This window comes from Pleurodeles waltl, chromosome 6, assembly GCF_031143425.1.
Source record: "Pleurodeles waltl isolate 20211129_DDA chromosome 6, aPleWal1.hap1.20221129, whole genome shotgun sequence".
Classification (NCBI taxonomy): Eukaryota; Metazoa; Chordata; class Amphibia; order Caudata; family Salamandridae; genus Pleurodeles; species Pleurodeles waltl.
In genome coordinates this window covers 1,723,268,874-1,723,293,480 of record NC_090445.1, presented here as the reverse complement: position 1 = coordinate 1,723,293,480, position 24,607 = coordinate 1,723,268,874, and the positions used below count along the sequence as shown (strand labels likewise).

The following is a 24,607-nucleotide window of genomic DNA, read 5'->3' as shown; positions in this document are numbered from 1 at the left end:
GACAGTTCCTAGGTGACTTCAGGGACCCCTCTGCAGCTCCTGGACACTGCAGCTGGACTTCCTTTATTACTTCCTTTATTTATTACCAGAACTTCGCCCACAGAAGGGCAGGCATTGCCTTCTGCCCCACCTGGAAACTCCTTCATGGACGAGACTCTGTCCCATTTCTTTTGCAGGTCTTTATCCAGAATCCACCTTTGGGTTCCACTGTCCTGGTTCTGCTTTTGCAATATTCCATTTACGAGTCCCTTTGTTAGCCTATGGGACAACCATGTAACTTACCTCTGGTCTGCTGGTCGGAGGGGGGCTTCTAGATACTCACCACTTGGGGTTCCACTCTCTCCCTACCTTTGGCTCCATATCCACTGGTGGGGGACGCATTCTTGCATCCCACTTTTTAAGTATATGGTTTGGCCACCCTACAGGGCCATTCTTTTTTATGCTACTTCCCAATACTTACCTATGTATATTGTGTGTACTTACCTCCAGAAGGGGTTACCTATAGTGATCTAGTGTGCTGTTCCTGTAATAAAGTACCTTTATTTTTGCAACACTGTGTGGTTCCTTTCATGTCTCATACGTTACTGTGTGACTACTGTGGTACTGCAGGGGCTTCACACTCCTCCTAGATTAGTCCTGGCTGCTCACTACAGCTACCACTAGAGAGGCCTGGCTTCTAGACACTATAACTATCTAATAAGGGTTCCCTGGATCCGGTATAAGGTGTAACACCATAGGTGTTTACAACACACTGGGGTACCCAGAACTCGAGGTGCCTGAGGGCCATCAACCACTGTGGCTAGGTCTACCTCACTGAGGAGTAGCCACGGGAGGATCCAAGCCAACTTCATCTCATCCCCAGCATCCTTCAGCATCTTTAATCCGTTGAGCTAGGTGCAGGAGGCTGGCCCTCTATGCAGTGTGCAAAGCTATGCACACTGTGCAGGGGTCCACGCAACCACACGCTGGTTTACAGAGATAACCTAGTGCTCTAATTTTTATGGTAGCGTGGTCGAGCAGTTAGGCCAGTCTTGGATAAGTGCAAAGCATTTGTTGTACTCACTGTATCAATCATGCAACTCGCACATTCTAAGGAATAACTCCAGACCAATTTATAAAAATACTTCAGATTTTTATGTAATTTTTAAGAATAAGATTATCAAAATTGGTTACGTACTTTTGGAAATATGGATTTTTGACGTTTAATAAAAATAGTCTTTGTAGGAAACTGGCTTGGTGTGTGGTGGGTACCTGAGGTACTTACACCTTATACCAGGTCCAGGGCACCCCTCTCAGTGTAATGTAGGCAGTGACTAGAAGTCAGGCTCTCCAGAGGTAGCTGTGGACGAGCAGCCAAGACGTATCTAGAAGACATGCAAAGCTCATTCAAAACTACTATAGTCACACAGTACTTACATACAAGAAAGAAAACACTCAGTGTTACAAAAATAAAGGGTCTTGATTACAGTAACAGTACCAAAACAATAGAGAGGCAACCCTCCAAAAGGAGGTAAGTAACACACTAAATATGTACACTAGGCAAGTGGAATTTGTAGAGGGGAGCTGGGGGGGTACTAGGAAACCCCAAAGGTAAGTACCACAGAGCCCCCTAGCGACCAGGAAAGGAGAAAATTACCAGATTTTCCACAAACCACCCAAAAGGAAGAAAATAAGGATAATGCAACACCCAGATAAGATTGCAAGAAACCAGTGGTGGATTCCGGAAGAGGAAGACCTGTGGATGAATGGGACCAAGTCCAGACGTCACAGAAGAGTCCAGGAGGAGTAGGAGCTACTACCCACCCAGCTGCGGATACAGGAGTTGGTCGATGGTGAGACGAAGACGGTCAGGAATGCAGCCCTGGAGCAGGTGAGGAGTTCCTGGGTGATGTAGTCGCAGTCCCACGCCGGATGAAGGACTACAGTCGATCAGTGGCGTGGAAAAGCCACCAACAAGCCTTGGCAAAGACAGAAGTCACGATAAAGCAAAAATTGAGCTGCCAGGGACCAGCAAGGTCCAGGAGTACTCAACCCCAGAGGGGAGTCCTGGAGGGACACTCAGCAAGGCAGAGTCCACAGAAGAAAAGGCAGCCCCCAAGAGAAGCAGGAGTGGCAGAGGAGCCCTCCCAGCACAACTTAAAAAGGGTCCCAACACTGCAGGACAAGCACGCAGAGAGCTGTGCACCGCAGGAGGAATGCTGCGCTATACGGAGCCTGAAGATGCCTTGGAGGAGATGCCAACAAGCCTTGGTAGCTGCAAAAGACGCAGTGTACTGGGGTACTTTCCTGCAAGGGAAGGCAAGGGCTTACCCCCACCAAAGTTGGACGGCTGACAGAGAGGAGCAAAAGGACTACTCTGGATCACCACCCAAGATGCAGGATCCACGCAGCTCAGGAAGAGAGAAGATCCACGCAGCCGGTCATCGTTGCAGTTGGTGCCTACGGATGCAGAGGAGTGACTCCTTCACTCCAAGGGAGATTCCGTCTTCTTTCTCATGCAGGTTAAAGACTTGCCGTCCTCAGAGGATGCACAGCCGGGGAAATCTGCAGAAGCTAGAAGGAGCCGTCAAAACAATGTGGCAAGCAGTCTTTGTCGTGTAGGCAGATTGTTGGTTCCTGGAGGGTCCAGTCGCAGTTCCAGTGGCTTGAAGTCGAAGCAGAGGAGTCCTGCTGGAATCTTGCAAGCCGAATCTGAGGACCCACCCCAGAGGAAGACCTTATAAATAGCCCTGAAAGAGAGATTGGTCACCTAGCCAGGTGACCTCCTAGCATGAGGTGCTTTGGAGAGTTTACAGACGGCATGGAGGTCAGACCAGAGGTACTTTCAGGGGCACTGATGGCATTATTTAAAAGCTGTCTGTTTGATTACCTTCTGTACATCCTCATTCTCCTGATGTGCAGGCCACCCAGAGGGGAAGGAGGCCCGGTCACTGTATGACGATCTCATGGGTGGTTTGAGCAGAGGAGGTAGAAGGAACAAGCTCCAGTGTTGCGAAGGTTAGCTTCAAACACATCGACACCTGAAGCAATGTTAATTCACATTCATAGTTATATGGCAAAGAAAAGCAACGTAACACTGGAGTTGGTGCCCATCCAGAGGGGGAGTCACCACGACTCTGGGTACTCGAAACAAGCTGTAACAGTCCGAGCCCAACACTAGACGGCAGGAGTATGTAGAGCAGGTGTATCTACAGCACACACATGCTACAAACAAGGGGTTCCATTTCTGACCACGTCCTTCACTTCTATAAGTAAACTGCTTGCTGAGCCTCAACTATGAAAAGTCGTTCTGGTTAGTATACAAGCATATGCTTGTGTCTTCCCAATTCTCCCTGTGGCCGCAGAACCACCTGTTCTGCTGTTTACACAAACGAGATACGCCACTCACCTTTTCCAGGCGCTCTCCTGCACTGTCATCGCCCTTCTCTAGGCGCGCCTGAAGACGCTTTTCTTGCTCTAGTAATTTCAGGCGCTTGGTGTCTGCCTTCAGAACAGCTTGGACAGCTGGTGTATCATCAGCAACCACCTCTGGGAAAACAAAATGAAGAAATATGCAAGGAGGACAGAATAGTGAGATGACACGGTACACATGAAGCACTGGCAGAACAACATGCAGTTAGCAGAATAATTCATCACGCAGGAGCTTAAATGTGGCTGTAAGAATACATGGGAACTGCGGAGAAGCCAAGCTGAAAGGCTTTTTTAAAATGACTGCACCGGAGAGGCGGGGGTAGAGACCTAATGTGGGCTAATATCCAGGGAACCAGTCAGAATGCTGGTTATCAGCTGTTACAAAGTCCCACATCTTAGGGTCCCAAAGACATTGCCTTCAGGACCCACAGGCAACTATGTTCATGAGACGTGTGCACCTCCGTAGCATTCCCCACCTTCAGATGAGAGTTCCAAGACATCCCATTAAATCTAGCATTCACGGAGGCCACACAGATCCATGCAGCACCCGGTCTCCAGCTAAGATTCACACAGAGCTCTGACCCATGTCTGATCACATGTGGCATTTACCAAAGCCACACAGATCCATGCAGCACTCTGTCTCTAGCTAGGATTCCCCCAACACTGACACTCGTCCGATTACCTGGCACCTCCCGGTACCTCAGTGAGACTGGGATTTTCAAGTCCCCAGAGATCCAGATGTACATTTCAAGAGCCCCACTCTTCAGAAACGCATGTGCAGTTCCCAGCCCGCACTCACCTTGCTCACACAGCAGCACATCAATGTTGGGGGGAATGTTCAATGCACGGTTCGCAATGTGTTTTAGCAGAGTGGTTTTGCCTTTGCTGAAAGACGAAAAAATTGGGTCAATATTCTGAAGCCATCAGACAGGACAAATACCAGTGCTATGAATTGTTGCTCTGGGAGAAGGTGGCCACTACGCAGACAAAGAGAACAGTACCAGTTCACGATCAGTGTCGGGACCAACACTCCTGGAACCCAAAGTCAGTGCTCAGAGCACAGAAGGCACAAAACATACACTACTGACGAGTACTCAATGACACAAATATTCAGAGGCAAGTTCAAGAATGAGAGGAGAAACAGTGGAAGAAAAGGGACACCTAACTGAGAGTTGTGTGTAGCAACGTATTGAGTTTTAAAATCTCAGGACTTCAGTTAGAGATGGGAGTAAAACTCAGCATTAATTCACTGCAACATGGCAGAACGTTACGAGCCATCAAGAGCACACAGGACTAGAAGCCATCACTCAAACACACAGTACAAGACCTGTAAGCTATCTACAAAGGAAGATTTATGGTCCATGGAGGGGGGGCGGTTATACTCTAGTGAGGGCGGAGGGATATGAACTATCAAGTGTAGAAAACAACAGAAGGGCATACCCATTTGGTCCCACAAGCCCATATCTGCGGCCAGCAACGACATACAGGTCGGAATTCACGAAGAGCTCCTTGCCGTGAGCAGAGATGCTGAACTTCTCAAGCTGGAAGACAAAAGGATGATGAACATGTGCATGATGTGAAGAGAGGTAAGCAGTATCATTTGGTACAGGAGATGTCAATGGGGCAAAGAAAGGGTTTATTTTCCAGAAAAGGAGGGAGGGTTCTTGCTGACCTTAATGTCCGAGGCGTTCTCCAGCATGGCCTGTCGGGAGGATAGTTCTGCCTGAGACACTGAGAAGTCATTCTCCTCTGCAGTAGCTTGCTTCATCATTGCCACTTGTTTCTCATAATCAATCTGTAACAGGAAATATAATGAGACAGTCCCAACACGATGTACACAAGTCTAACGGAGCCGTCAATTGGGGCATTCACTTAGAAAAAGGAGCATTCAGGAGCTAAGGCAGATGTACTGACTGTGCAGCTCTCACTCCAGAAGCTCAGCACTTGAGTGCCAGCTGGGTTCATTAATTCACTACAAATAATCTCATATGGAGAGATGGTAGACTGGCTGGCCGGTGCTTCCCTCCAATTGGCAGATGCCTAGCACAGGCACCCTATAATCGACAGCCACAGACACCCTACAATCGACAGTCACAGGCACCCAACAATCGACATCCACAGTGAGTAGCCACAGGCACCCAACAATCTACATCCACAGTGAGTAGCCACAATCACCCTATAATTAACAGCCACCCTACAATCTATAACCAGAGGGTGGTCACTGACACCCTACAATCGACAGCCAGAGAGGCCAGCCACAGGCACCCGATAATCAACAGCCACTGAGAGAAGCTACAGCCAATCTACAATCGATAGCCACATAGGGTGGTCGCAGAGGGAATCCACAGTGGGTAGCCAAAGGAACCCTTCAATCAGCGGCCACAGAGGATGGCCACAGACACCCTACAATCGATAGCCACAGAGGGCAGCCACAGGCACCCTACAATCAGCGGCTACAGTAGCCAGCCACAAGCAACCTACAATCAGCAGCCACATCAAATCTTCTAAGCTCTCTCTCAGCGAAGCAATAGAAAAATTAACAATGTGCAGCCAGTCCAGAGGGGATTCCCTCATGAATGGCACTGACTTCATGCCCTGGAGGTGCCACGACAAAGCTTGAAAGGACACCTGAAGCACCACAGTGTATCTTTCACCACTTCCCCTCCGCTACAGACCACTGATGTTACCTCCAAAAGTTGCCTTGCAACACTGCATCCTCACATGTGCAATTCCTTTAACACGTCTCCTGGCATGCACATCACCCAGCTCCTGCAACCCTCTGTGTTCTTCACTTCACCACCATGGGAGTACAAAGGACAGGTTCACAGACTCACCTGCTTCTTCATTTTCTTTTTCTCCTTCTTGCTCAGATTGGCATAAGGATCATCCTCCTCTTTTTTGTCATCTCTCTCACCATCTTCATTGTCAGACTGTCAAGGAAACAAACGTACAATCAGGGTGCAAAACGTGCATTAAAGGAGGACATGGGGAAATCTACCCAAGCCTGCACAAGCCAACCACAGGCAACATAAAATGGCTCATTTCTTATACCGCGTTCCCGTCCATTTTCCATATTGCCGGGCTACTATGATGCACTGCCATGAATGGAACCCATACTATTCTGTAGGTGGCTTGGCCAATCATCGCACTGCTTTGTTTCGGCTAGCTACTCCTGGTTATGCACTGCTCATGTCTGCAAAGCCACATTCAAACATTCAACTTCTGAAGTTAATGTGGTTACTGCACACAAAATTCCACTCTCACGAGACTCAGTTCTGGAGCTCAGTGACTCCAACCACAACAGCTCCCAAGGGCCTTTAACACCATGGTTCCATTGCCAATTCCCTTCTGTCCCTGTATTGTGTTCCTCTCCCAGTCTTGCACGCAGAGTACCTCTGTCCCACACCAGTGATGCTCTGAATCTTGCAAGCCGGGTACCTCTGTCACACACCTGTGTTGCTCTGTTTTGCATGCCCACTACCTCCACCCCACTCCTGTGTTGCACTGACAGTCTTGCACGCCGGCTCAGTCCCACACCTGCGTTGCTCTGACAGTCTTGCACACCGGGTACCACTGCCCTATTGAAGCGTTGCTCTGGCAGTCTTGCACGCTGGGTTCCTCTGTCCCATACCTGAGCTGCCGTAACAGTCTTGCACGCTGGCTACTGCTGCCTTATTGCAGTGTTACTCAGGCAGTCTTGCACGCCGGCTCACCCCACACCTGCGGTGTTCCGACAGTCTTGCACACAGGTACCTCTGCCTCATTGAAGCGTTGCTCTGGCAGTCTTGCACTCTGGGCACCTCTGTCCCACAACTGTGTTGCTCTGACAGTCTTGCACGCCGGATAACTCAGACCCACACTTGTATTGCGCTGACAGTCTGTCCCACACCAGTGTTGGTTTGTTTTGCACACCGGCTACCTCTGTCTCACACCTGTGTTGCTCTGACAGTCTTGCACACCGGGTACCACTGCCCTATTGAAGCGTTGCTCTGGCAGTCTTGCACGCTGGGTTCCTCTGTCCCATACCTGAGCTGCCGTAACAGTCTTGCACGCTGGCTACTGCTGCCTTATTGCAGTGTTACTCAGGCAGTCTTGCACGCCGGCTCACCCCACACCTGCGGTGCTCCGACAGTCTTGCACACAGGTACCTCTAACTCATTGAAGCGTTGCTCTGGCAGTCTTGCACTCTGGGCACCTCTGTCCCACAACTGTGTTGCTCTGACAGTCTTGCACGCCGGATAACTCAGACCCACACTTGTATTGCGCTGACAGTCTGTCCCACACCAGTGTTGGTTTGTTTTGCACATCGGCTACCTCTGTCTCACACCTGTGTTGCTCTGACAGTCTTGCACACCGGGTACCACTGCCCTATTGAAGCGTTGCTCTGGCAGTCTTGCACGCTGGGTTCCTCTGTCCCATACCTGAGCTGCCGTAACAGTCTTGCACGCTGGCTACTGCTGCCTTATTGCAGTGTTACTCAGGCAGTCTTGCACGCCGGCTCACCCCACACCTGCGGTGCTCCGACAGTCTTGCACACAGGTACCTCTGCCTCATTGAAGCGTTGCTCTGGCAGTCTTGCACTCTGGGCACCTCTGTCCCACAACTGTGTTGCTCTGACAGTCTTGCACGCCGGATAACTCAGACCCACACTTGTATTGCGCTGACAGTCTGTCCCACACCAGTGTTGGTTTGTTTTGCACACCCGCTACCTCTGTCCCACAACTATGTTGCTCTGACAGTCTTGCCTCAATACCTTCCTCAACTTTGGCCTCTACCAACACTAGATCTTCGCACTGACCCACCACTAGTGACCATTTAATGGAAGCACACTCCCGTAAGAAAAGCTTCTGGGGTTGTGCATGCAGAACGATGGCTAGGCATAAGACCATCATCCCAACAGTTCTGTTACTGTCTTTACAGTTAAGGGACACCTGGTCTGGGAGAGGCAGCAGGTTTTGAGAGAGCTGCAGTGGTGTAGCAGTCTTTGTGCCTCCTCTTGCTGCTTGTGTTTGAAATCCTGAATCTGCAGGCTGGATCTGGAGCACACCTTAAGCCTTACTGGTATGTACATTCTTTTAGATTTTGAATTTGTATTTGTCAACATGAGGGCCAAAAACAATTTCCACATCGAGGGGGGCCATTTATGAGAAATTGCTGCCCATCTGGAAGAAACCTGTATATGCCAAGCCACGTCAGGGTTACACCCCCCACTGACGTCCCAAAAACGCAGTGCCTGCCGCATCTACAGCACACAACGCGAGATGATCTTGCTTGCCGGCACCCATTCCCTAGCATTCCTTGTCAGCTTTCGGCAGATCATTTACCAACTGTCCAATCCCTTTCAATGGTACCTATTGTACTTAGAGAGGAGACCCACTCAGCGTGTGGCGGAAGTGGCTGCTCAGAGGGGTGTTGAATGTCATGTTATCGTGATCAGAGTCAGAGATCACTTGGGGTATCCCTGTGGTGATGGGGGACACACGTGGTGACTGTAGTGGAGGTGGCCTTGGGCTGGGAGGTGGTGTATGAGAGCCTAGAGGAGGCCCTGGTTGGTTGGGTTCCTAGACATGTGGCATGCTTCGAGTTAGTCAGAGATTGCCTCTTCTAAGATAAGCCTCCTTTTCCTCAAATGAGAGGGGTCTTGCTCCTGTGATGCTATAGTGTGGACCAGGATCTTTTTTTTTTTTTGCTTTATACTGAACATCTGTGACAGCTCGATGGGCCGAATCAGCTCACTAGACGCCACACCGGGCATCGAGGGCTTTTTAAGCACTGGCTGCCGGTTTTAGTACCCAACGTGGTGCCTCACTGCTCCGGGGCGTGGCTGGTGTCTTTCTGACTTGACAATTGGCTCAAGGTTCTTCTGGAACAGAGGACAGCTCTGGATGCCAGGGTATCTCACAGACTGTTGCCGTATAGCAGAGCTCCTTTGGCTGTGTCTTGGGGCCTGATGCCTGACCCCACCCCCTCCTGAGCAGCACTCATCCTCTATGTGTGTGTGCTTTTCAAGCATAACCCTGGAGGGTCTGTAGTTTGGTGAAGGAGGTACTTCTGGAGTGCATGGGGAGCACGTTGAGGTTAGTGCAGCTCCTGCCACTGAGCGTTCTTCCTCCTCCGTATTGGAACCACCTGAGGCAATGGTGCTGAAACTATCCAGCGACTGTTCAGGTACCAGCGCAGAGGCCTGTTTCCGATCGCAGTCCTGTTCCTGGGGGTCCCAATGGGTGAAAGTGTTGCTCCAGGTCCAACAGGCCCTGTTCTATTTTGTGATGTGACCAGCAACTCTTTTCTGTACCCAGCTGCCTGTTTGTTCTTCAATGTTTTGAAGACAGAACAAGACATTGTCCTGTGGTTGCATGACAGAAAATTATTATGCAAAGGATGAGTCTGAACATGAGAATTCAGCATTACAACTCAGGCAGGGCTGGAAGACGTGTACTCCACCTGTTCCACACTCATTCGATGGAGTAAAGCAGTTCTCCGGATCCGAGTTGAATGTGAAGTGCAGACAGCTTCCGATTCTGTCTGGTGTAGAATGGTATCCTGCTGTTGCTCAACAGTCCTGGAGCTCAAGAAGAAACTACTTTATACGACCGTGGAATACAAAAAATCTAAAGTGGAGCCTTTGTGATGGTGGATTGTGGATGAAGGGAGAGCTCATAAGCATCTTGTGACTAAACGCTTCTTTGGAAAAAAAAGAAAAAGAAAAAAAAAAGAACTTGCATGTACTGGATGTAAGGAGTGTGCAAAGCATGTGACCTTCAGTAACATACTCCAAACATACTTCAAAATCGTAGGATCTTCACCAATTCTGCACGCAGCTGGGAATCATTCTGACATTTAACAGATGCCAGAAGACTTCATTTTAATGAGTTTTTCCATAGAATTATAATCATACGGTGCAAAAGGTCCATATGTCCGTACAATGAGCAGCACCATTTGTACTACGTTCAAACCAAGATTTTGAAGATATGTAGGCCATCAGACGGCAGAGAGGCCTTCTCAAGCTTTCATTGCAGCAGCACAGGTGTGAAACGGCTTAAAGCCTAACATGTATGAAAAAGCACATCCTGATGGGCTTGCACTGAAAGTTGTGAAAAAGAGTCTTCTCTTAAAGATTGCTGAAGCCCCACATAACCACGATGCTTTGTACTAACAAGTGCCTCTTACAGCTAACTCTCGTTTTACACTTTAGGCAGCAGCTGCTCTACCGTACTATTCTTGAACAGTGATTTTACCAAGTTATTTATAGGTATATTTCTATTTCCCACCACTTCCTCGAATAAGCTTAGATTTCTCTAGTTAACTAGTCAAGAGAGACATCTGTGAAGGTTTTTTAATTAGTGATGCTGTTTATGTATGCCCCTCACCCTACCGCACCCAGTTAGCTTAGACCGCTTGTAGGAAGTTGGCTCTGTATATACTATTGCAAAGTAAGAAATAGCATGCACAGAGTCCAAGGGCTCCCCTTAGAGGTAAGATAGTGGCAAAAAGAGAATTCTAATGCTCTATTTTGTTATAGTGTGGTCGAGAAGTAGGCTTATCAGAGGGTAGTGTTAAGCATTTGTTGTACACACACAAGCAATAAATGAGGAATGCACACTCAAAGACTTACTCCAGACCAATAGGTTTTTATATAGAAAAATATATTTTCTTAGTTTATTTTAAGAACCACAGGTTCAAGATTTACAGTAAACACTTTAAATGCAAGGTACTTCACTTAGCTACTTTAGGAACTTTGAATGAAAGCAATATCATATACAGTCTTTGTAAAAATGGCAATAAGCTATTTTCAAAGTGGACACTGCAAAAATCAACAGTTCTTGGGGGAGGTAAGTAAAGGTTAGTTTGTGAGGTAAGGAAGACACTTACAAGTCTCAGTTCCTGGGCATAAGCAGCCCACCGTTGGGGGTTCAGGGCACCCCTAAAGTTACCACACCAGCAGCTCAGGGCCAGTTGGGTTGGAGTGGCTGAACTTGGCCTCCACCTACAAGGTGTCCCAAGTAAACCACAGTACCCTGCCCTATCTGACATTTAGATGCCTTGATAGAGGCGCCTGCTGCTTGCAGTGCCTGCAAAACCTTCTTCAGGCGGACAAGGTGACCCTGCCAGCTGGAGCTAAAGACAGCAATATCATCAAGATAAGCTGCACTAAAGGACTCCAAGCCAGAAAGGACTTGATTCACCAACCTTTGGAAGGGGGCAGTGGCATTCTTTAAGCCAAAGGGCATCACAGTAAACTGGTAGTGCCCATCCGGTGTAGAGAATGCTGTTTTCTCTTTTGCTCCTGGTGCCATTCTTATTTGCCAGTACCCTGCTGTCAAGTCAAAGATACTCAAGTATTTGGCAGCACTCAATTTATCAATCAGCTCATCTGCCCTTGGAATGGGGTGAGCATCTGTCTTGATGACAGAATTAAGCCCTCTGTAGTCCACACAGAACCTCATCTCTCTCTTGCCATCTTTTGTGTGGGGTTTGGGGACCAAGACCACTGGGCTAGCCCAGGGACTGTCAGAGTGCTCAATCACTCCCAACTCTAGCATCTTGTGGACTTCCACTTTGATGCTTTCCTTAACTTGATCAGACTGTCTGAATATTTTGTTTTTGCCAGGCATGCTGTCTCCTGTGTCCACATCATGGTTACACAGGTGAGTCTGACCAGGGGTTAGAGAAAAGAGCTCAGCAGACTGATGGAGGAATTGCCTGCAGTCAGCCTGCTGTTGGCCAGAGAGGGTGTCTGAGTAGATCACTCCATCTACTGAGCCATCCTTAGGGTCAGTGGAGAGGAGATCAGGGAAAGGTTCACTCTCTGCTTCCTGGTCCTCATCTGTAACCATCAACGTTCACATCTGCCCTATCATGGAAGAGTTTGAGGCGGTTAACATGGATCACCCTTTTGGGGGTCCTGCTAGTGCCTAGGCCCACCAGGTAGGTGACCTGACTCTTCTTCTCTAGTACTGGGGAAGGGCCACTCCATTTGTCCTGAAGTGCCTTGGGAGCCACAGGCTCCAGAACCCAGACTTTCTACCCTGGCTGAAACTCAACCATAGCAGCCTTTTGGTCATACCACAGGTTTTTGCTTGCCTTTTTCATGTATTCTGCCATCCTTGAACGTAGGCCTAGTACATAGTCCACCACATCTTGTTTAGGCTCATGGACAGGTCTCTCCCAGCCTTCTTTTACAAGAGCTAGTAGTCCCCTAACAGGATGGCCAAACAGAAGTTCAAAGGGGGAAAACCCTACTCCCTTCTGAGGCACCTCTCTGTAGGCAAAGAGCAGGCATGGTAAGAGCACATCACATCTCCTTTTGAGTTTTTCTGGGAGCCCCATGATCATGCGCTTCAATGTCTTGTTAAATCTCTCAACAAGACCATTGGTTTGTTGATGGTGTGGTGAATCTGTAAGTCACCCCACACTCATTCCACATATGTTTTAGGTAAGCTGACATGAAGTTGGTACCTCTGTCAGAAACCATCTCCTTAGGAAATCCCACTCTGGTAAAAATACCAATGAGTGCTTTGGCTACTGCAGAGGCAGTAGTGGACCTACGGGGAATTGCCTCAGGGTACCTAGTAGCATAATCCACTACTACTAGGATGGAAAATGTCACTTATCCAGTGTACATCTGTTCGTGGCATGAGACACTGCAGATTCACATGCTGTGCATTATCCTGCTATCTAGTGTTGGGTTCGGAGTGTTGCAAGTTGTTTCTCTTTGAAGAAGTCTTTTCGAGTCACGAGATCGAGGGACTCCTCCCATTTCGGCTCCATTGCGCATGGGCGTCGACTCCATCTTAGATTGTTTTCCCCGCAGAGGGTGAGGTAGGAGTTGTGTATATAGTAATAGTGCCCATGCAATGGAGTAAGTATGTATGTACATAATGTGACTAAAAGTGTTATATTTACAAATTTACAAGTTTATTTTTAATCAACTTATAACGGCTACAGGTTCCCGGGGAGGTGGGAGGGCGCATGTGAATCTGCAGCGTCTCATGCCACGAACAGATGTACACTGGGTAAGTGACATTTTCCGTTCGGTGGCATGTGTAGCTGCAGATACACATGCTTTGCATAGACTAGTAAGCAGTTATCTCCCCAAAAGCAGTGGTTTAGCCTGTAGGAGTTGAAGTTGTTTGAAATAATGTTCTTAGTACTGCTTGTCCTACTGTGGCTTGTTGTGTTAACACATCCACGCAGTAATGTTTTGTGAATGTATGAGGCGTAGACAATGTGGCTGCCGTACAGATTTCTGTCATGGGTATATTTCCTAGAAAGGCCATTGTGGCGCCTTTCTTTCTAGTGGAGTGTGCTTTCGGTGTAATAGGCAGGTCTCTTTTTGCTTTTACATAGCAGGTTTGAATACATTTCACTATCCATCTGGCAATGCCTTGTTTGGATACTGGATTTCCTGCATGTGGTTTTTGAAAAGCTACAAACAATTGTTTTGTTTTGCGAAACTGTTTGGTTATATCAATGTAATACATTAGTGCTCTTTTGATGTCTAATGTATGTAATGCCCTTTCAGCTACAGAGTCTGGTTGTGGAAAAAATACTGGAAGTTCCCCAGTTTGATTTAGGTGGAACGGTGATATAACTTTTGGTTAAAATTTGGGATTTGTGCGTAGAACCACTTTATGTTTGTGTATTTGTATAAAGGGTTCTTGTATGGTAAATGCTTGTATTTCACTTACTCTTCTAAGAGATGTGATAGCTATTAGGAAGGCTATTTTCCATGTTAAGTATTGCATCTCACAAGAGTGCATGGGTTCAAATGGTGGACCCATGAGTCGTGTTAATACAATATTGAGGTTCCATGAGGGAACTGGTGGTGGTGTTGGGGGTATGATTCTTTTTAGACCCTCCATAAATGCCTTTATGACTGGGATTCTAAAGAGTGATGTTGAATGTGTAATCTGCAGATAGGCAGAAATTGCTGTGAGATGTATTTTAATGGACGAAAAAGCTAGCTTAGATTTTTGTAAGTGTAGTAAGTAGCTTACAATGTTTTTTGTGGACGCATGTAGTGGTTGAATTTGATTATTATGACAGTAATAAACAAATCTTTTCCATTTATTTGCGTAGCAATGTCTTGTAGTTGGTTTTCTAGCTTGTTTAATGACCTCCATACATTCTTGTGTAAGGTCTAAATGTCCAAATTCTAAAACTTCAGGAGCCAGATTGCTAGATTGAGCGATGCTGGATTCGGGTGTCTGATCTGTTGTTTGTGTGGAGTTAACAGATATGGTCTGTTTGGTAGTTTGATATGAGGTACTACTGACAGATCTAGTAGTGTTGTGTACTATGGTTGGCGAGCCCAAGTTGGTGCTACTAGTATTAGTTTGAGTTTGTTTTGACTTAATTTGTTTACTAGATACGGAAGGAGTGGGAGAGGGGGAAAAGCGTAAGCAAATATCCCTGACAAACTCATCCATAACGCATTGCCCTTGGAGTGAGGGTGTGGGTACCTGGATGCGAAGTTGGCATTTTGCGTTTGCTTTTGTTACGAATAGATCTATTTGCGGTGTTCCCCAGTTTTTAAAGTAAGTTTGCAGTATCTGGGGATGAATTTCCCATTTGTGGATCTGTTGGTGATCTCGACTGAGATTGTCGGCCAACTGGTTTTGAATTCCTGGGATGTATTGTGCTATTAGGTGAATGTGATTGTGAATCGCCCAATGCCAAATCTTCTGTGCTAAGAGACACAGCTGTGATGAGTGTGTCCCTCCCTGTTTGTTTAGGTAATACATTGTTGTCATGTTGTCTGTTTTGATAAGAATGTGTTTGTGGGCTATTAACGGTTGAAATGCTTTCAATGCTAGAAACACTGCTAGTAGTTCTAGTTGATTTATATGAAGCTGGCTTTGTTGAGTGTCCCATTGTCCCTGGATGCTGTGCTGGTTGAGGTGTGCTCCCCACCCTATCATGGAAGCATCTGTTATGATCACGTATTGGGGAACAGGGTCTTGGAAAGGCCGCCCTTGGTTTAAATTTATAGGATTCCACCATTGAAGCGAGGAGTGTGTTTGGAGGTCTATCAACACTAGATCTTGAAGTTGACCCTGTGCTCGTGTCCATTGTGCTGCTAGGCACTGTTGTAAGGGCCGCATGTGTAATCTTGCGTTTGGGACAATGGCTATGCATGAAGACATCATGCCTAGAAGTTTCATCACAAACCTTACTTGATACTGTTGGTTTGGGTGTATGTTTAGTATTACGTTTTGGAATGCTTGTACCCTTTGTGGACTTGGAGTGGCAATCCCTTTTCCTGTGTTGATTGTTGCTCCTAAGTATTGTTGTATTTGACATGGTTGTAAGTGTGATTTTAGGTAGTTTATTGAAAACCCTAGCTTGTGAAGGGTTTCTACGACGTATTTTGTGTGTTAAAGACACTGTTTTTGAGTGCTGGTTTTTATTAACCAATCATCTAGGTACGGGAATACGTGTATGTGCTGTCTTCTGATATGTGTAGTGTAGGAAGTTAGCTCTGTATGTGCTATTTCAAAGTAAGGAATAGCATGCACAGAGTCCAAGGGTTCCCCTTAGAGGTAAAATAGTGGTAAAAAGAGATAATACTAATGCTCTATTTTGTGGTAGTGTGGTCGAGCAGTAGGCTTATCCAAGGAGTAGTGTTAAGCATTTGTTGTACATACACAGACAATAAATGAGGTACACACACTCAGAGACAAATCCAGCCAATAGGTTTTGTTATAGAAAAATATATTTTCTTAGTTTATTTTAAGAACCACAGGTTCAAATTTTACATGTAATATCTCATTTGAAAGGTATTGCAGGTAAGTACTCTAGGAACTTTGAATCATTACTTTAGCATGTATACTTTTTACATAAAACACAATAAGCTGTTTTAAAAGTGGACACAGTGCAATTTTCACAGTTCCTGGGGGAGGTAAGTTATTGTTAGTTTTAACAGGTAAGTAAGTCACTTACAGGTTTCAGTTTTTGGTCCAAGGTAGCCCACCGTTGGGGGTTCAGAGCAACCCCAAAGTTATCACACCAGCAGCTCAGGGCCGGTCAGGTGCAAAGGTCAAAGAGGTGCCCAAAACACATAGGCTATAATGGAGAGAAGGGGGTGCCCCGGTTCCAGTCTGCCAGCAGGTAAGTACCCGCGTCTTCGGAGGGCAGACCAGGGGGGTTTTGTAGGGCACCGGGGGGGGGGGGGGGACACGAGATAGCACAGAAAGTACACCCTCAGCAGCGCGGGGGCGGCCGGGTGCAGTGTGTAAACAAGCGTCGGGTTTCCTTCAGTTTTCAATGGGAGACCAAGGGGTCTCTTCAGCGGTGCAGGCAGGCAAGGGGGGGGCTCCTCGGGGTAGCCACCACCTAGGCAAGGGAGAGGGCCTCCTGGGGGTCACTCCTGCACAGAAGTTCCGTTTCTTTAGGGGCTGGGGGCTGCGGGTGCAGGGTCTTTTCCAGCCGTCGGGAAATGGAGTTCAGACAGTCACGGTCAGGGGGAGCCTGGGGATTCCCTCTGCAGGCGTCGCTGTGGGGGCTCAGGGGGGACAACTTTGGTTACTCACAGTCGTAGAGTCGCTGGAGGGTCCTCCCTGAGTTGGTTGTTCTCCACCAGTCGGGGTTGCTGGGTGCAGTGTTGCAAGTCTCACGCTTCTTGCGGGGAGTTGCAGGGGTCTTTAAATCTGCTCCTTGTAACAAAGTTGCAGTTCTTTTGGAGCAGTGCCGCTGTCCTCGGGAGTTTCTTGTCTTTTTCGAAGCAGGGCAGTCCTCAGAGGATTCAGAGGTCGCTGGTCCCTTGGAAAGCGTCGCTGGAGCAGGTTTCTTTGGAAGGCAGGAGACAGGCCGGTAAGTCTGGGGCCAAGGCAGTTGGTGTCTTCTGGTCTTCCTCTGCAGGGGTTTTTCAGCTCAGCAGTCCTTCTTCTTGTTAGTTGCAGGAATCTAAATTCTTAGGTTCAGGGAAGCCCTTAAATACTCAATTTAAGGGCGTGTTTAGGTCTAGGGGGTTAGTAGCCAATGGCTACTAGCCCTGAGGGTGAGTACACCCTCTTTGTGCCTCCTCCCAAGGGGAGGGGGTCACATCCCTAATCCTATTGGGGGAATCCTCCTTCTACAAGATGGAGGATTTCTAAAAGTCAGAGTCACCTCAGCTCAGGACACCTTAGGGGCTGTCCTGACTGGCCAGTGACTCCTCCTTGTTTTTCTCATTATCTCTCCTGGACTTGCCGCCAAAAGTGGGGGCTGGGTCCAGGGGGCGGGCATCTCCACTAGCTGGAGTGCCCTGGGGCATTGTAACACGAAGCTTGAGCCTTTGAAGCTCACTGCTAGGTGTTACAGTTCCTGCAGGGGGGAGGTGTGAAGCACCTCCACCCAGAGCAGGCTTTGTTTCTGTCCTCAGAGAGCACAAAGGCTCTCACCGCATGAGGTCAGAAACTCGTCTCAGCAGCAGGCTGGCAGAGACCAGTCAGTCCTGCACTGAACAATTGGGTAAAATACAGGGGGTATCTCTAAGATGCCCTCTGTGTGCATTTTTTAATAAATCCAACACTGGCATCAGTGTGGGTTTATTATCCTGAGAAGTTTGATACTAAACTTCCCAGTATTCAGTGTAGCCATTATGGAGCTGTGGAGTTCGTTTTTGACAGACTCCCAGCCCATATACTCTTATGGCTACCCTGCACTTACAATGTCTAAGGTTTTGCTTAGACACTGTAGGGGCATAGTGCCCATGCACATATGCCCTCACCTGTGGTATAGTGCACCCTGCCTTAGGGCTGTAAGGCCTACTAGAGGGGTGACTTACCTATGCCACAGGCAGTGTGAGGTTGGCATGGCACCCTGAGGGGAGTGCCATGTCGACTTAGTCATTTTCTCCCCACCAGCACACACAAGCTGGCAAGCAGTGTGTCTGTGCTGAGTGAGGGGTCCCTAGGGTGGCATAAGACATACTGCAGCCCTTAGAGACCTTCCCTGGCATCAGGGCCCTTGGTACCAGGGGTACCAGTTACAAGGGACTTACCTGGGTGCCAGGGTTGTGCCAATTGTGGAGACAATGGTACATTTTAGGGGAAAGAACACTGGTGCTGGGGCCTGGTTAGCAGGGTCCCAGCACACTTCTCAGTCAAGTCAGTATCAGGCAAAAAGTGGGGGGTAACTGCAACAGGGAGCCATTTCTTTACATGTAGCTACTACCGCAAGGCATTTTGTAAATACTCTTGGTGCTGTTGTTATCCCGAATAGTAACACTCTGAATTGGTAATGTACTCCTTGGATTACAAACCTTAAGTATTTCCTGTGGGAAGGATGTACGGGTATATGGAAGTAAGCATCCTTGAGGTCTAATGTTGACATGTAGTCTTGTTGTTTGAGCAAGGGAATCACGTCTTGAAGTGTTACCATGTGAAAGTGATATGATTTGATGTAAAGATTTAGGGGGTTATTACAACTTTGGAGGAGGTGTTAATCCGTCCCAAAAGTGACGGTGAAGTGACGGATATACCACCAGCCGTATTACGAGTCCATTACATCCTATGGAACTCGTAATACGGCTGGTGGTATATCCGTCACTTTACCGTCACTTTTGGGACGGATTAACACCTCCTCCAAAGTTGTAATAACCCCCTGAGTGTTCTGAGATCCAAGATGGGTCTTTGTGTTTTGTCCTTTTTTGGTATTAGTAAATACAGGGAGTAAACACCTGTTCCTTTCTGATGGTTGGGTACTAGTTCTATTGCTTCTTTTTGTAACAACGCTTGGACTTCTAGTTGTAATAGATCCAAGTGCTGTTTGGAAATGTTGTGTGCTTTTGGAGGCACATTTGGTGGTAATTGTAGGAATTCTATGCAATAACCATGTTGGATAATGGCTAGGACCCATGAGTCCGTTGTTAAGTCTTCCCAATTTTTGTAATAATTTGTGAGTCCCCCCCCCCCCCCCCACTGGTGTTATGTGTTGGGGATTTGGGACATTGGAGCCACTGTTTAGTTTGTGGGGTTTTTGGGGTTTGGAATTTCCCTCTTGTTTTAGGGAATTGTCCACCCCTATATTGTCCCCGAAAACCTCCTCTCTGATATTGGCCCTGGTATGTGGGTCTGGCTTGTGAGGTGGAAGGCTCTGTGGTCTGGGCACAAAACCCCACTCCAAAGTGCGGCTTCCTAAAAGTGCCTCTGCTCTATGGGGAGTAGAGCACGCCCATGGCTTTGGCCGTGTCTTTCTTCAGTTTGTCTATTGCTGTATCCACCTCCGGCCCAAACAATTGTTGTCCGTTGAAAGGCATATTCAGCACAGCCTGCTGGATTTCTGGCTTAAATCCGGATGTGCGTAGCCACGCGTGTCTCCGAATGGTTACCACCGTGTTTACTGTTCTGGCCGCCGTGTCTGCAGAGTCCATAGCTGACCTTATTTGGTTGCTGGAGATAGTTTGGCCCTCCTCGACAACCTGTTGGGCACATTTCTGGAACTCTTTGGGAAGGTGTTGAATGAAATGTTGCATTTCGTCCCAATGTGCCCTGTCGTATCTTGCCAGTAGAGCTTGCGAATTTGCAATTCGCCATTGATTAGCTGCCTGTGCTGCCACCCTTTTGCCTGCTGCATCGAATTTCCGACTTTCTTTGTCGGGTGGTGGTGCGTCTCCAGAAGTTTGTGAATTTGCCCTTTTCCGGGCTGCTCCTACTACCACTGAGTCGGGTGTTAGTTGTTGCGTAATGTACGCAGGGTCCGTAGGGGGAGGTTTGTACTTCTTCTCCACCCTAGGTGTGATGGCTCTGCCTTTGACTGGTCTTGAAACACCTGTTTCGCGTGTTTTAACATGCCTGGTAACATAGGCAGACTTTGGTATTGGCTATGTGTTGATGACAGGGTATTGAATAAGAAGTCATCCTCTATAGGTTCAGAATGCAGTGCTACGTTGTGCTCTGGAAACCACCTGCATGTAAGCAGTACTGTCTTCTGATGGTGATGGTCTTGTCGGGTAGCAATCAGGACTATTATCAGATACTGGTGCATCGTATAGATCCCATGCATCTGGGTCATCTTGGCTCATCCCTGTGTGCGTTGGTGATTGCATCATTGGGGGTGTTGCAATTGGGGACAGTTGCGGTGAGTGCTGTGGTGAAAAACGTGGTGGAGTTTTTTCTTTAGCCACCTTTGCTTTTGGCTGTTTTTCAGTTTCCTGGAAAGCGAGTTTCCATTTCATTTTAATTGGGGGAAGAGTTCTTATTTTCCCTGTGTCCTTCTGTATATGGAGCCTTCTCTGTGTATAGTCTGGCTCTCCCAACTCTAGTTCTTGTCCAAACTTATGGCCTTGTAGTTGTGATTAAAGGCCTTGTTCTTCGGTATAGGAGCTTTGTTTTGGCTCCGAGGCTGGATGTTTCGGCACTGAAACCTTTTCAGCAGTCTTTTTTGGCTCCGAAGCCACCTTTTTCGGTGTGCCAATATCTCGGTGCCGAGTTTGGTCGGAGCCACAATCTCGGTGCAGAGTATACTCTGTGCCGGTATCTCGACCGGAGTCGGATGTCTTCGGCATGTGTGTGCCCTTTTTCGGTGCTGATGCTTGGTCACCGTGCTTACGGATTAAGCCATGGCCTGTCGGCGGTGGCGTCCCCTGGGCTTTCATTATTTTTGTGTGAGTTTTGGCCGGGGCTGTTTTACTCACGGTTTGTTGCCTCGCCGGCTGCTCACTCTCTGGCTCGTCCGAGTCTGAATCAGGAATGGAGAATGTCTCCTCTTCTTTGACGTCGGGGTGTCCAGCCAGCGTCTACGCCATTTGAAGCCTTCGAGCTCTCCGGTCCCGTAGCGTTTTCTTTGACCGAAATGCCCGACAGGCCTCACAGGTATCCTCTTTGTGTTCGGGGGACAAACACAAATTACAGACCAAATGCTGGTCTGTATAAGGATACTTAGCGTGGCATTCGGGGCAGAAGCGGAATGGGGTCCGTTCCATGAGAATGGAAGCCCCAAAGGGCTACCGGAGCTCTTCTTTTCTTCGGTGTCGATGTGCTCTTACTAAACCGATACCGAGCACAAACAATACCGTCAAATTTTCCGATAGTTAACTAACTTTCCCAACCGAAACACGGAGCGAAGAGGAACACATCCGAACCCGATGGCGGAAATAAAACAATCTAAGATGGAGTCGACGCCCATGCGCAATGGAGCTGAAAGGGGAGGAGTCCCTCGATCTCGAAAAGACTTCTTCGAAGAAAAACAACTTGTAACACTTCGAGCCCAACACTAGATGGCAGGATAATGCACAGCACGTGTATCTGCAGCTACACATGCCATCGAACATACTGAGTCCCTGTTTCAAGTGGACCCACTATATCCACTCCCACTCTTTCAAAGGGGACCCCCACCACTGGAAGTGGAATGAGGGGGCCTTTGGATGGCCACCTGCCTTACCACTGGCTTGACAGGTGACACAGGCAGTACACAACTCCTTTACCTTCTGGGACATATTGGGCCAACAGAAATGGCTGACTAACCTCTCCCATGTCTTGGTTTGTCCCAAATGCCCAGCAAGGGGAATGTCATGGGCTAAGGTTAAAATGAACTTCCTAAACTCCTGAGGCACTACCACTCTCCTTGTGGCACCAGGTTTGGGATCTCTTGCCTCAGTGTAAAGGAGACCATCTTCCCAATAGACTGTGTTCCACTGACAATTCCCTTTTCTTGTTCAGTGGCTTGCTGTCTTAGGCCTTCAAGGGAGGGACAAGTTTTTGGCCCTTGCACAACTGTTCCCTTGAGGGTCCCCCTGGGCCCAAGAGCTCAACCTGGTAAGGTTCTAGCTCCATGGACTCAGTTCCCTCCGGGGATAGAACTTCTTCCTGAGAAGAGAGGTTCTGTTTCTTTTTCTGTGCTGAAGCTGGTTCTCCAGTATTATTTCCTTTTCGCTTGGAAGGCTGGGCCATTATTCCAGACTCCAACACCTCTTTTTCACCCTGAGCTCTGCACTGTGCCCTAGCCTTGACACACACCAGTTCAGGGGTACCCACCATGGCTGCATGGGGTTTGAGTTCTACTGCAGCCCATGCTGAGGACTCCTGGTCATTTCCAAGCAAACATTCAACTGGTATAGCAGAAGAGACTACCACCTGTTTCAGGCCAGTGACCCCTCCCCATTCTAAAGTTACCATAGCCATGGGATGTACTTTAGTCTGATTGTCAGCATTGGTGAATGGATAAGTTTGTCCATCCAGGTATTGTCCTGGGGAAACCAGTTTGTCTGTTACCATAGTGACACTGGCACCTGTAGCCCTCAGGGCTTCTACTCTAGTCCCATTAATTAAGAGTTGTTGCCTATATTTTTGCATTTTAGGCAGCAAGTGTGGCTAGGTCCACCCCACCCTCTAAGACTAATGTAACTCAGTGTGAACCCTGATTTGCTCTGGGCACACTATTGATCCCACCTGGAGACAGCCTATTCCAGTGCTAACTAGAGTAGTAGTTGAAACCTTTCTTGGGACAGGCCTTGTCTCCAGTTTGGTGTCCATGCAGGCTACAGCTGCAACACCAGGCCTTTTTGGGATCAAAGTGTGTACCCTTGTACCCAAATGAGGATTGTGAAGAGGCTTTGGACCCACCCTCCTGTGCAGGTTTTTGGGGCCCTGTAGAAGACTCTCTACTTTTTCCTCTGGATGTCTCAACACTCTTTCCCTGGGGAGGCTTTGTGACTCCTTTCTTTTGGTCACCCCCTGTGGAGGTCTTAGTCACCCTTGTCTTGACCCAGTGGTCTGCCTTCTGGGTCAAGAAGAGGAGAAATTGGACACGGTTTACCAGATGCTGATGCAGTTTATCACTGAAACAATTACTAAAAAAGATGTTCTTTCATAAACAAGTTATACAGCCCATCATAATCATTTACACCACTGCCATTAATCCAACAATCAGTTCTTTGACTGAGAAGTCAACAAAATCAACCCAGGTCTGGCTCGAGGATTTTGGAGCCCCCTGAACCTAATCCTGGGTCCTCAGTTGAGAATCCAAAGACCTCAATCAGGGTAGCCTTCATGAGGTCAAAGGATTCTGCATCTTTTCCAGAGAGTGTGAGGAGTCTATCCCTACACTTTCCAGTGAAGATTTCCCAAAGGAGAGCACCCCAGTGAGATTTGTTTACTTTTCTGGTTGCACAAGCCCTCTCAAAAGCTGTGAACCACTTGGTGATATCATCACCATCTACATATTTTGTTACAATCCCTTGGGGATTTTTTAGCATGTCAGTACTTTCTCTATTTATGTTGCTGCCACCACTGATGGGAGCTAAACCCATCTCTTGTCTTTCCCTCTCTTTGGATAGGAGCTGTCTCTCCAAAGCCAATCCTGGCTAACAGGAGGTTATCTTCATTGAAGCTGCCCTCAATGCTTCCAGAGTTACTGGTCTCCCTGTGGAAGAACCAGTATCTCTGACTATCACTTGTGGAGTCAGGGTTTGATGGACCCTGGCCTCCCAAAATAGGTCAGGAAGGAGGGAATCATCCTCCTGGTCACTAGCTTCCCCCTCTGTAGGGTTACCCTCAGAGGGGTGGTCTTTTGCAAACTCAGCCAAAAGCTCCTGGAGCTCAACTTTGGTAGGGTTTTGACCAGTCTTTATATTTTTTTAGTTACAGAGAGTCCTTAACTCCGACATCCCTAGATGCAGGTAAGGGGTGAGATTGAGTTCCACCACCATCTCTTCTGTGCTAGACATCACTTTTCTAAAGTCGGGATACTTTTTAAGAATCTAAAACTATTTCTAGAACTTAATATAAACTTTTACACCTTTTAAACTCTAAAAGAAATGCTAACAGGGGCTTACACAAGGCCCTGGCAGGACTTTTAGAAAAATAGCTCAAATTGCAAAAAACTGTTTCTAATGACAATTTTTGGAATTTATGCGTGTGATCAGGTACTGGCGGAGTAGTCCAGCAAATGCAAAGTCTTGCACCCTACTGCTGATCCACCAGTGTAGGAAGTTGGCTCTGTATATACTATTTCAAAGTAAGAAATAGTGTGCACAGAGTTCAAGGGTTCCCCTTAGAGGTAAGAGTAGCAAAATGAAAATGTCACTTACCCAGTGTACATCTGTTCGTGGCATCAGTCGCTGAGATTCACATGTTCTGCATAGCTCGCCATCTGGTGTTGGGTCGGAGGTGTTACAAGTTGTTTTTCTCGAAGAAGTCTTCGAGTCACGGGGACCGAGTGACTCCTCCTTTTGCCTCCATTGCGCATGGGCGTCGACTCCATCTTTGATTGT

The 24,607-nt window shown here is 47.7% G+C and overlaps 1 protein-coding gene across 3 annotated transcripts in view; it reads right to left on the bottom strand.

Annotated features, from left to right (window-relative positions):
- The window catches only part of ABCF1 (ATP binding cassette subfamily F member 1), a 484,546-nt gene that overhangs the window by 322,651 nt on the left and 137,288 nt on the right, over positions 1-24,607 (bottom strand). For all 3 annotated transcript variants that reach the window (XM_069241960.1, XM_069241963.1, XM_069241962.1), the window contains 5 exons: positions 6,246-6,341; positions 5,084-5,206; positions 4,852-4,952; positions 4,211-4,296; positions 3,389-3,528 (listed from right to left, as the gene is read on the bottom strand). In XM_069241960.1, coding sequence (XP_069098061.1) covers positions 3,389-3,528; positions 4,211-4,296; positions 4,852-4,952; positions 5,084-5,206; positions 6,246-6,341 — 546 coding nt within the window. The remainder of the gene's footprint in view (positions 1-3,388; positions 3,529-4,210; positions 4,297-4,851; positions 4,953-5,083; positions 5,207-6,245; positions 6,342-24,607) is intronic.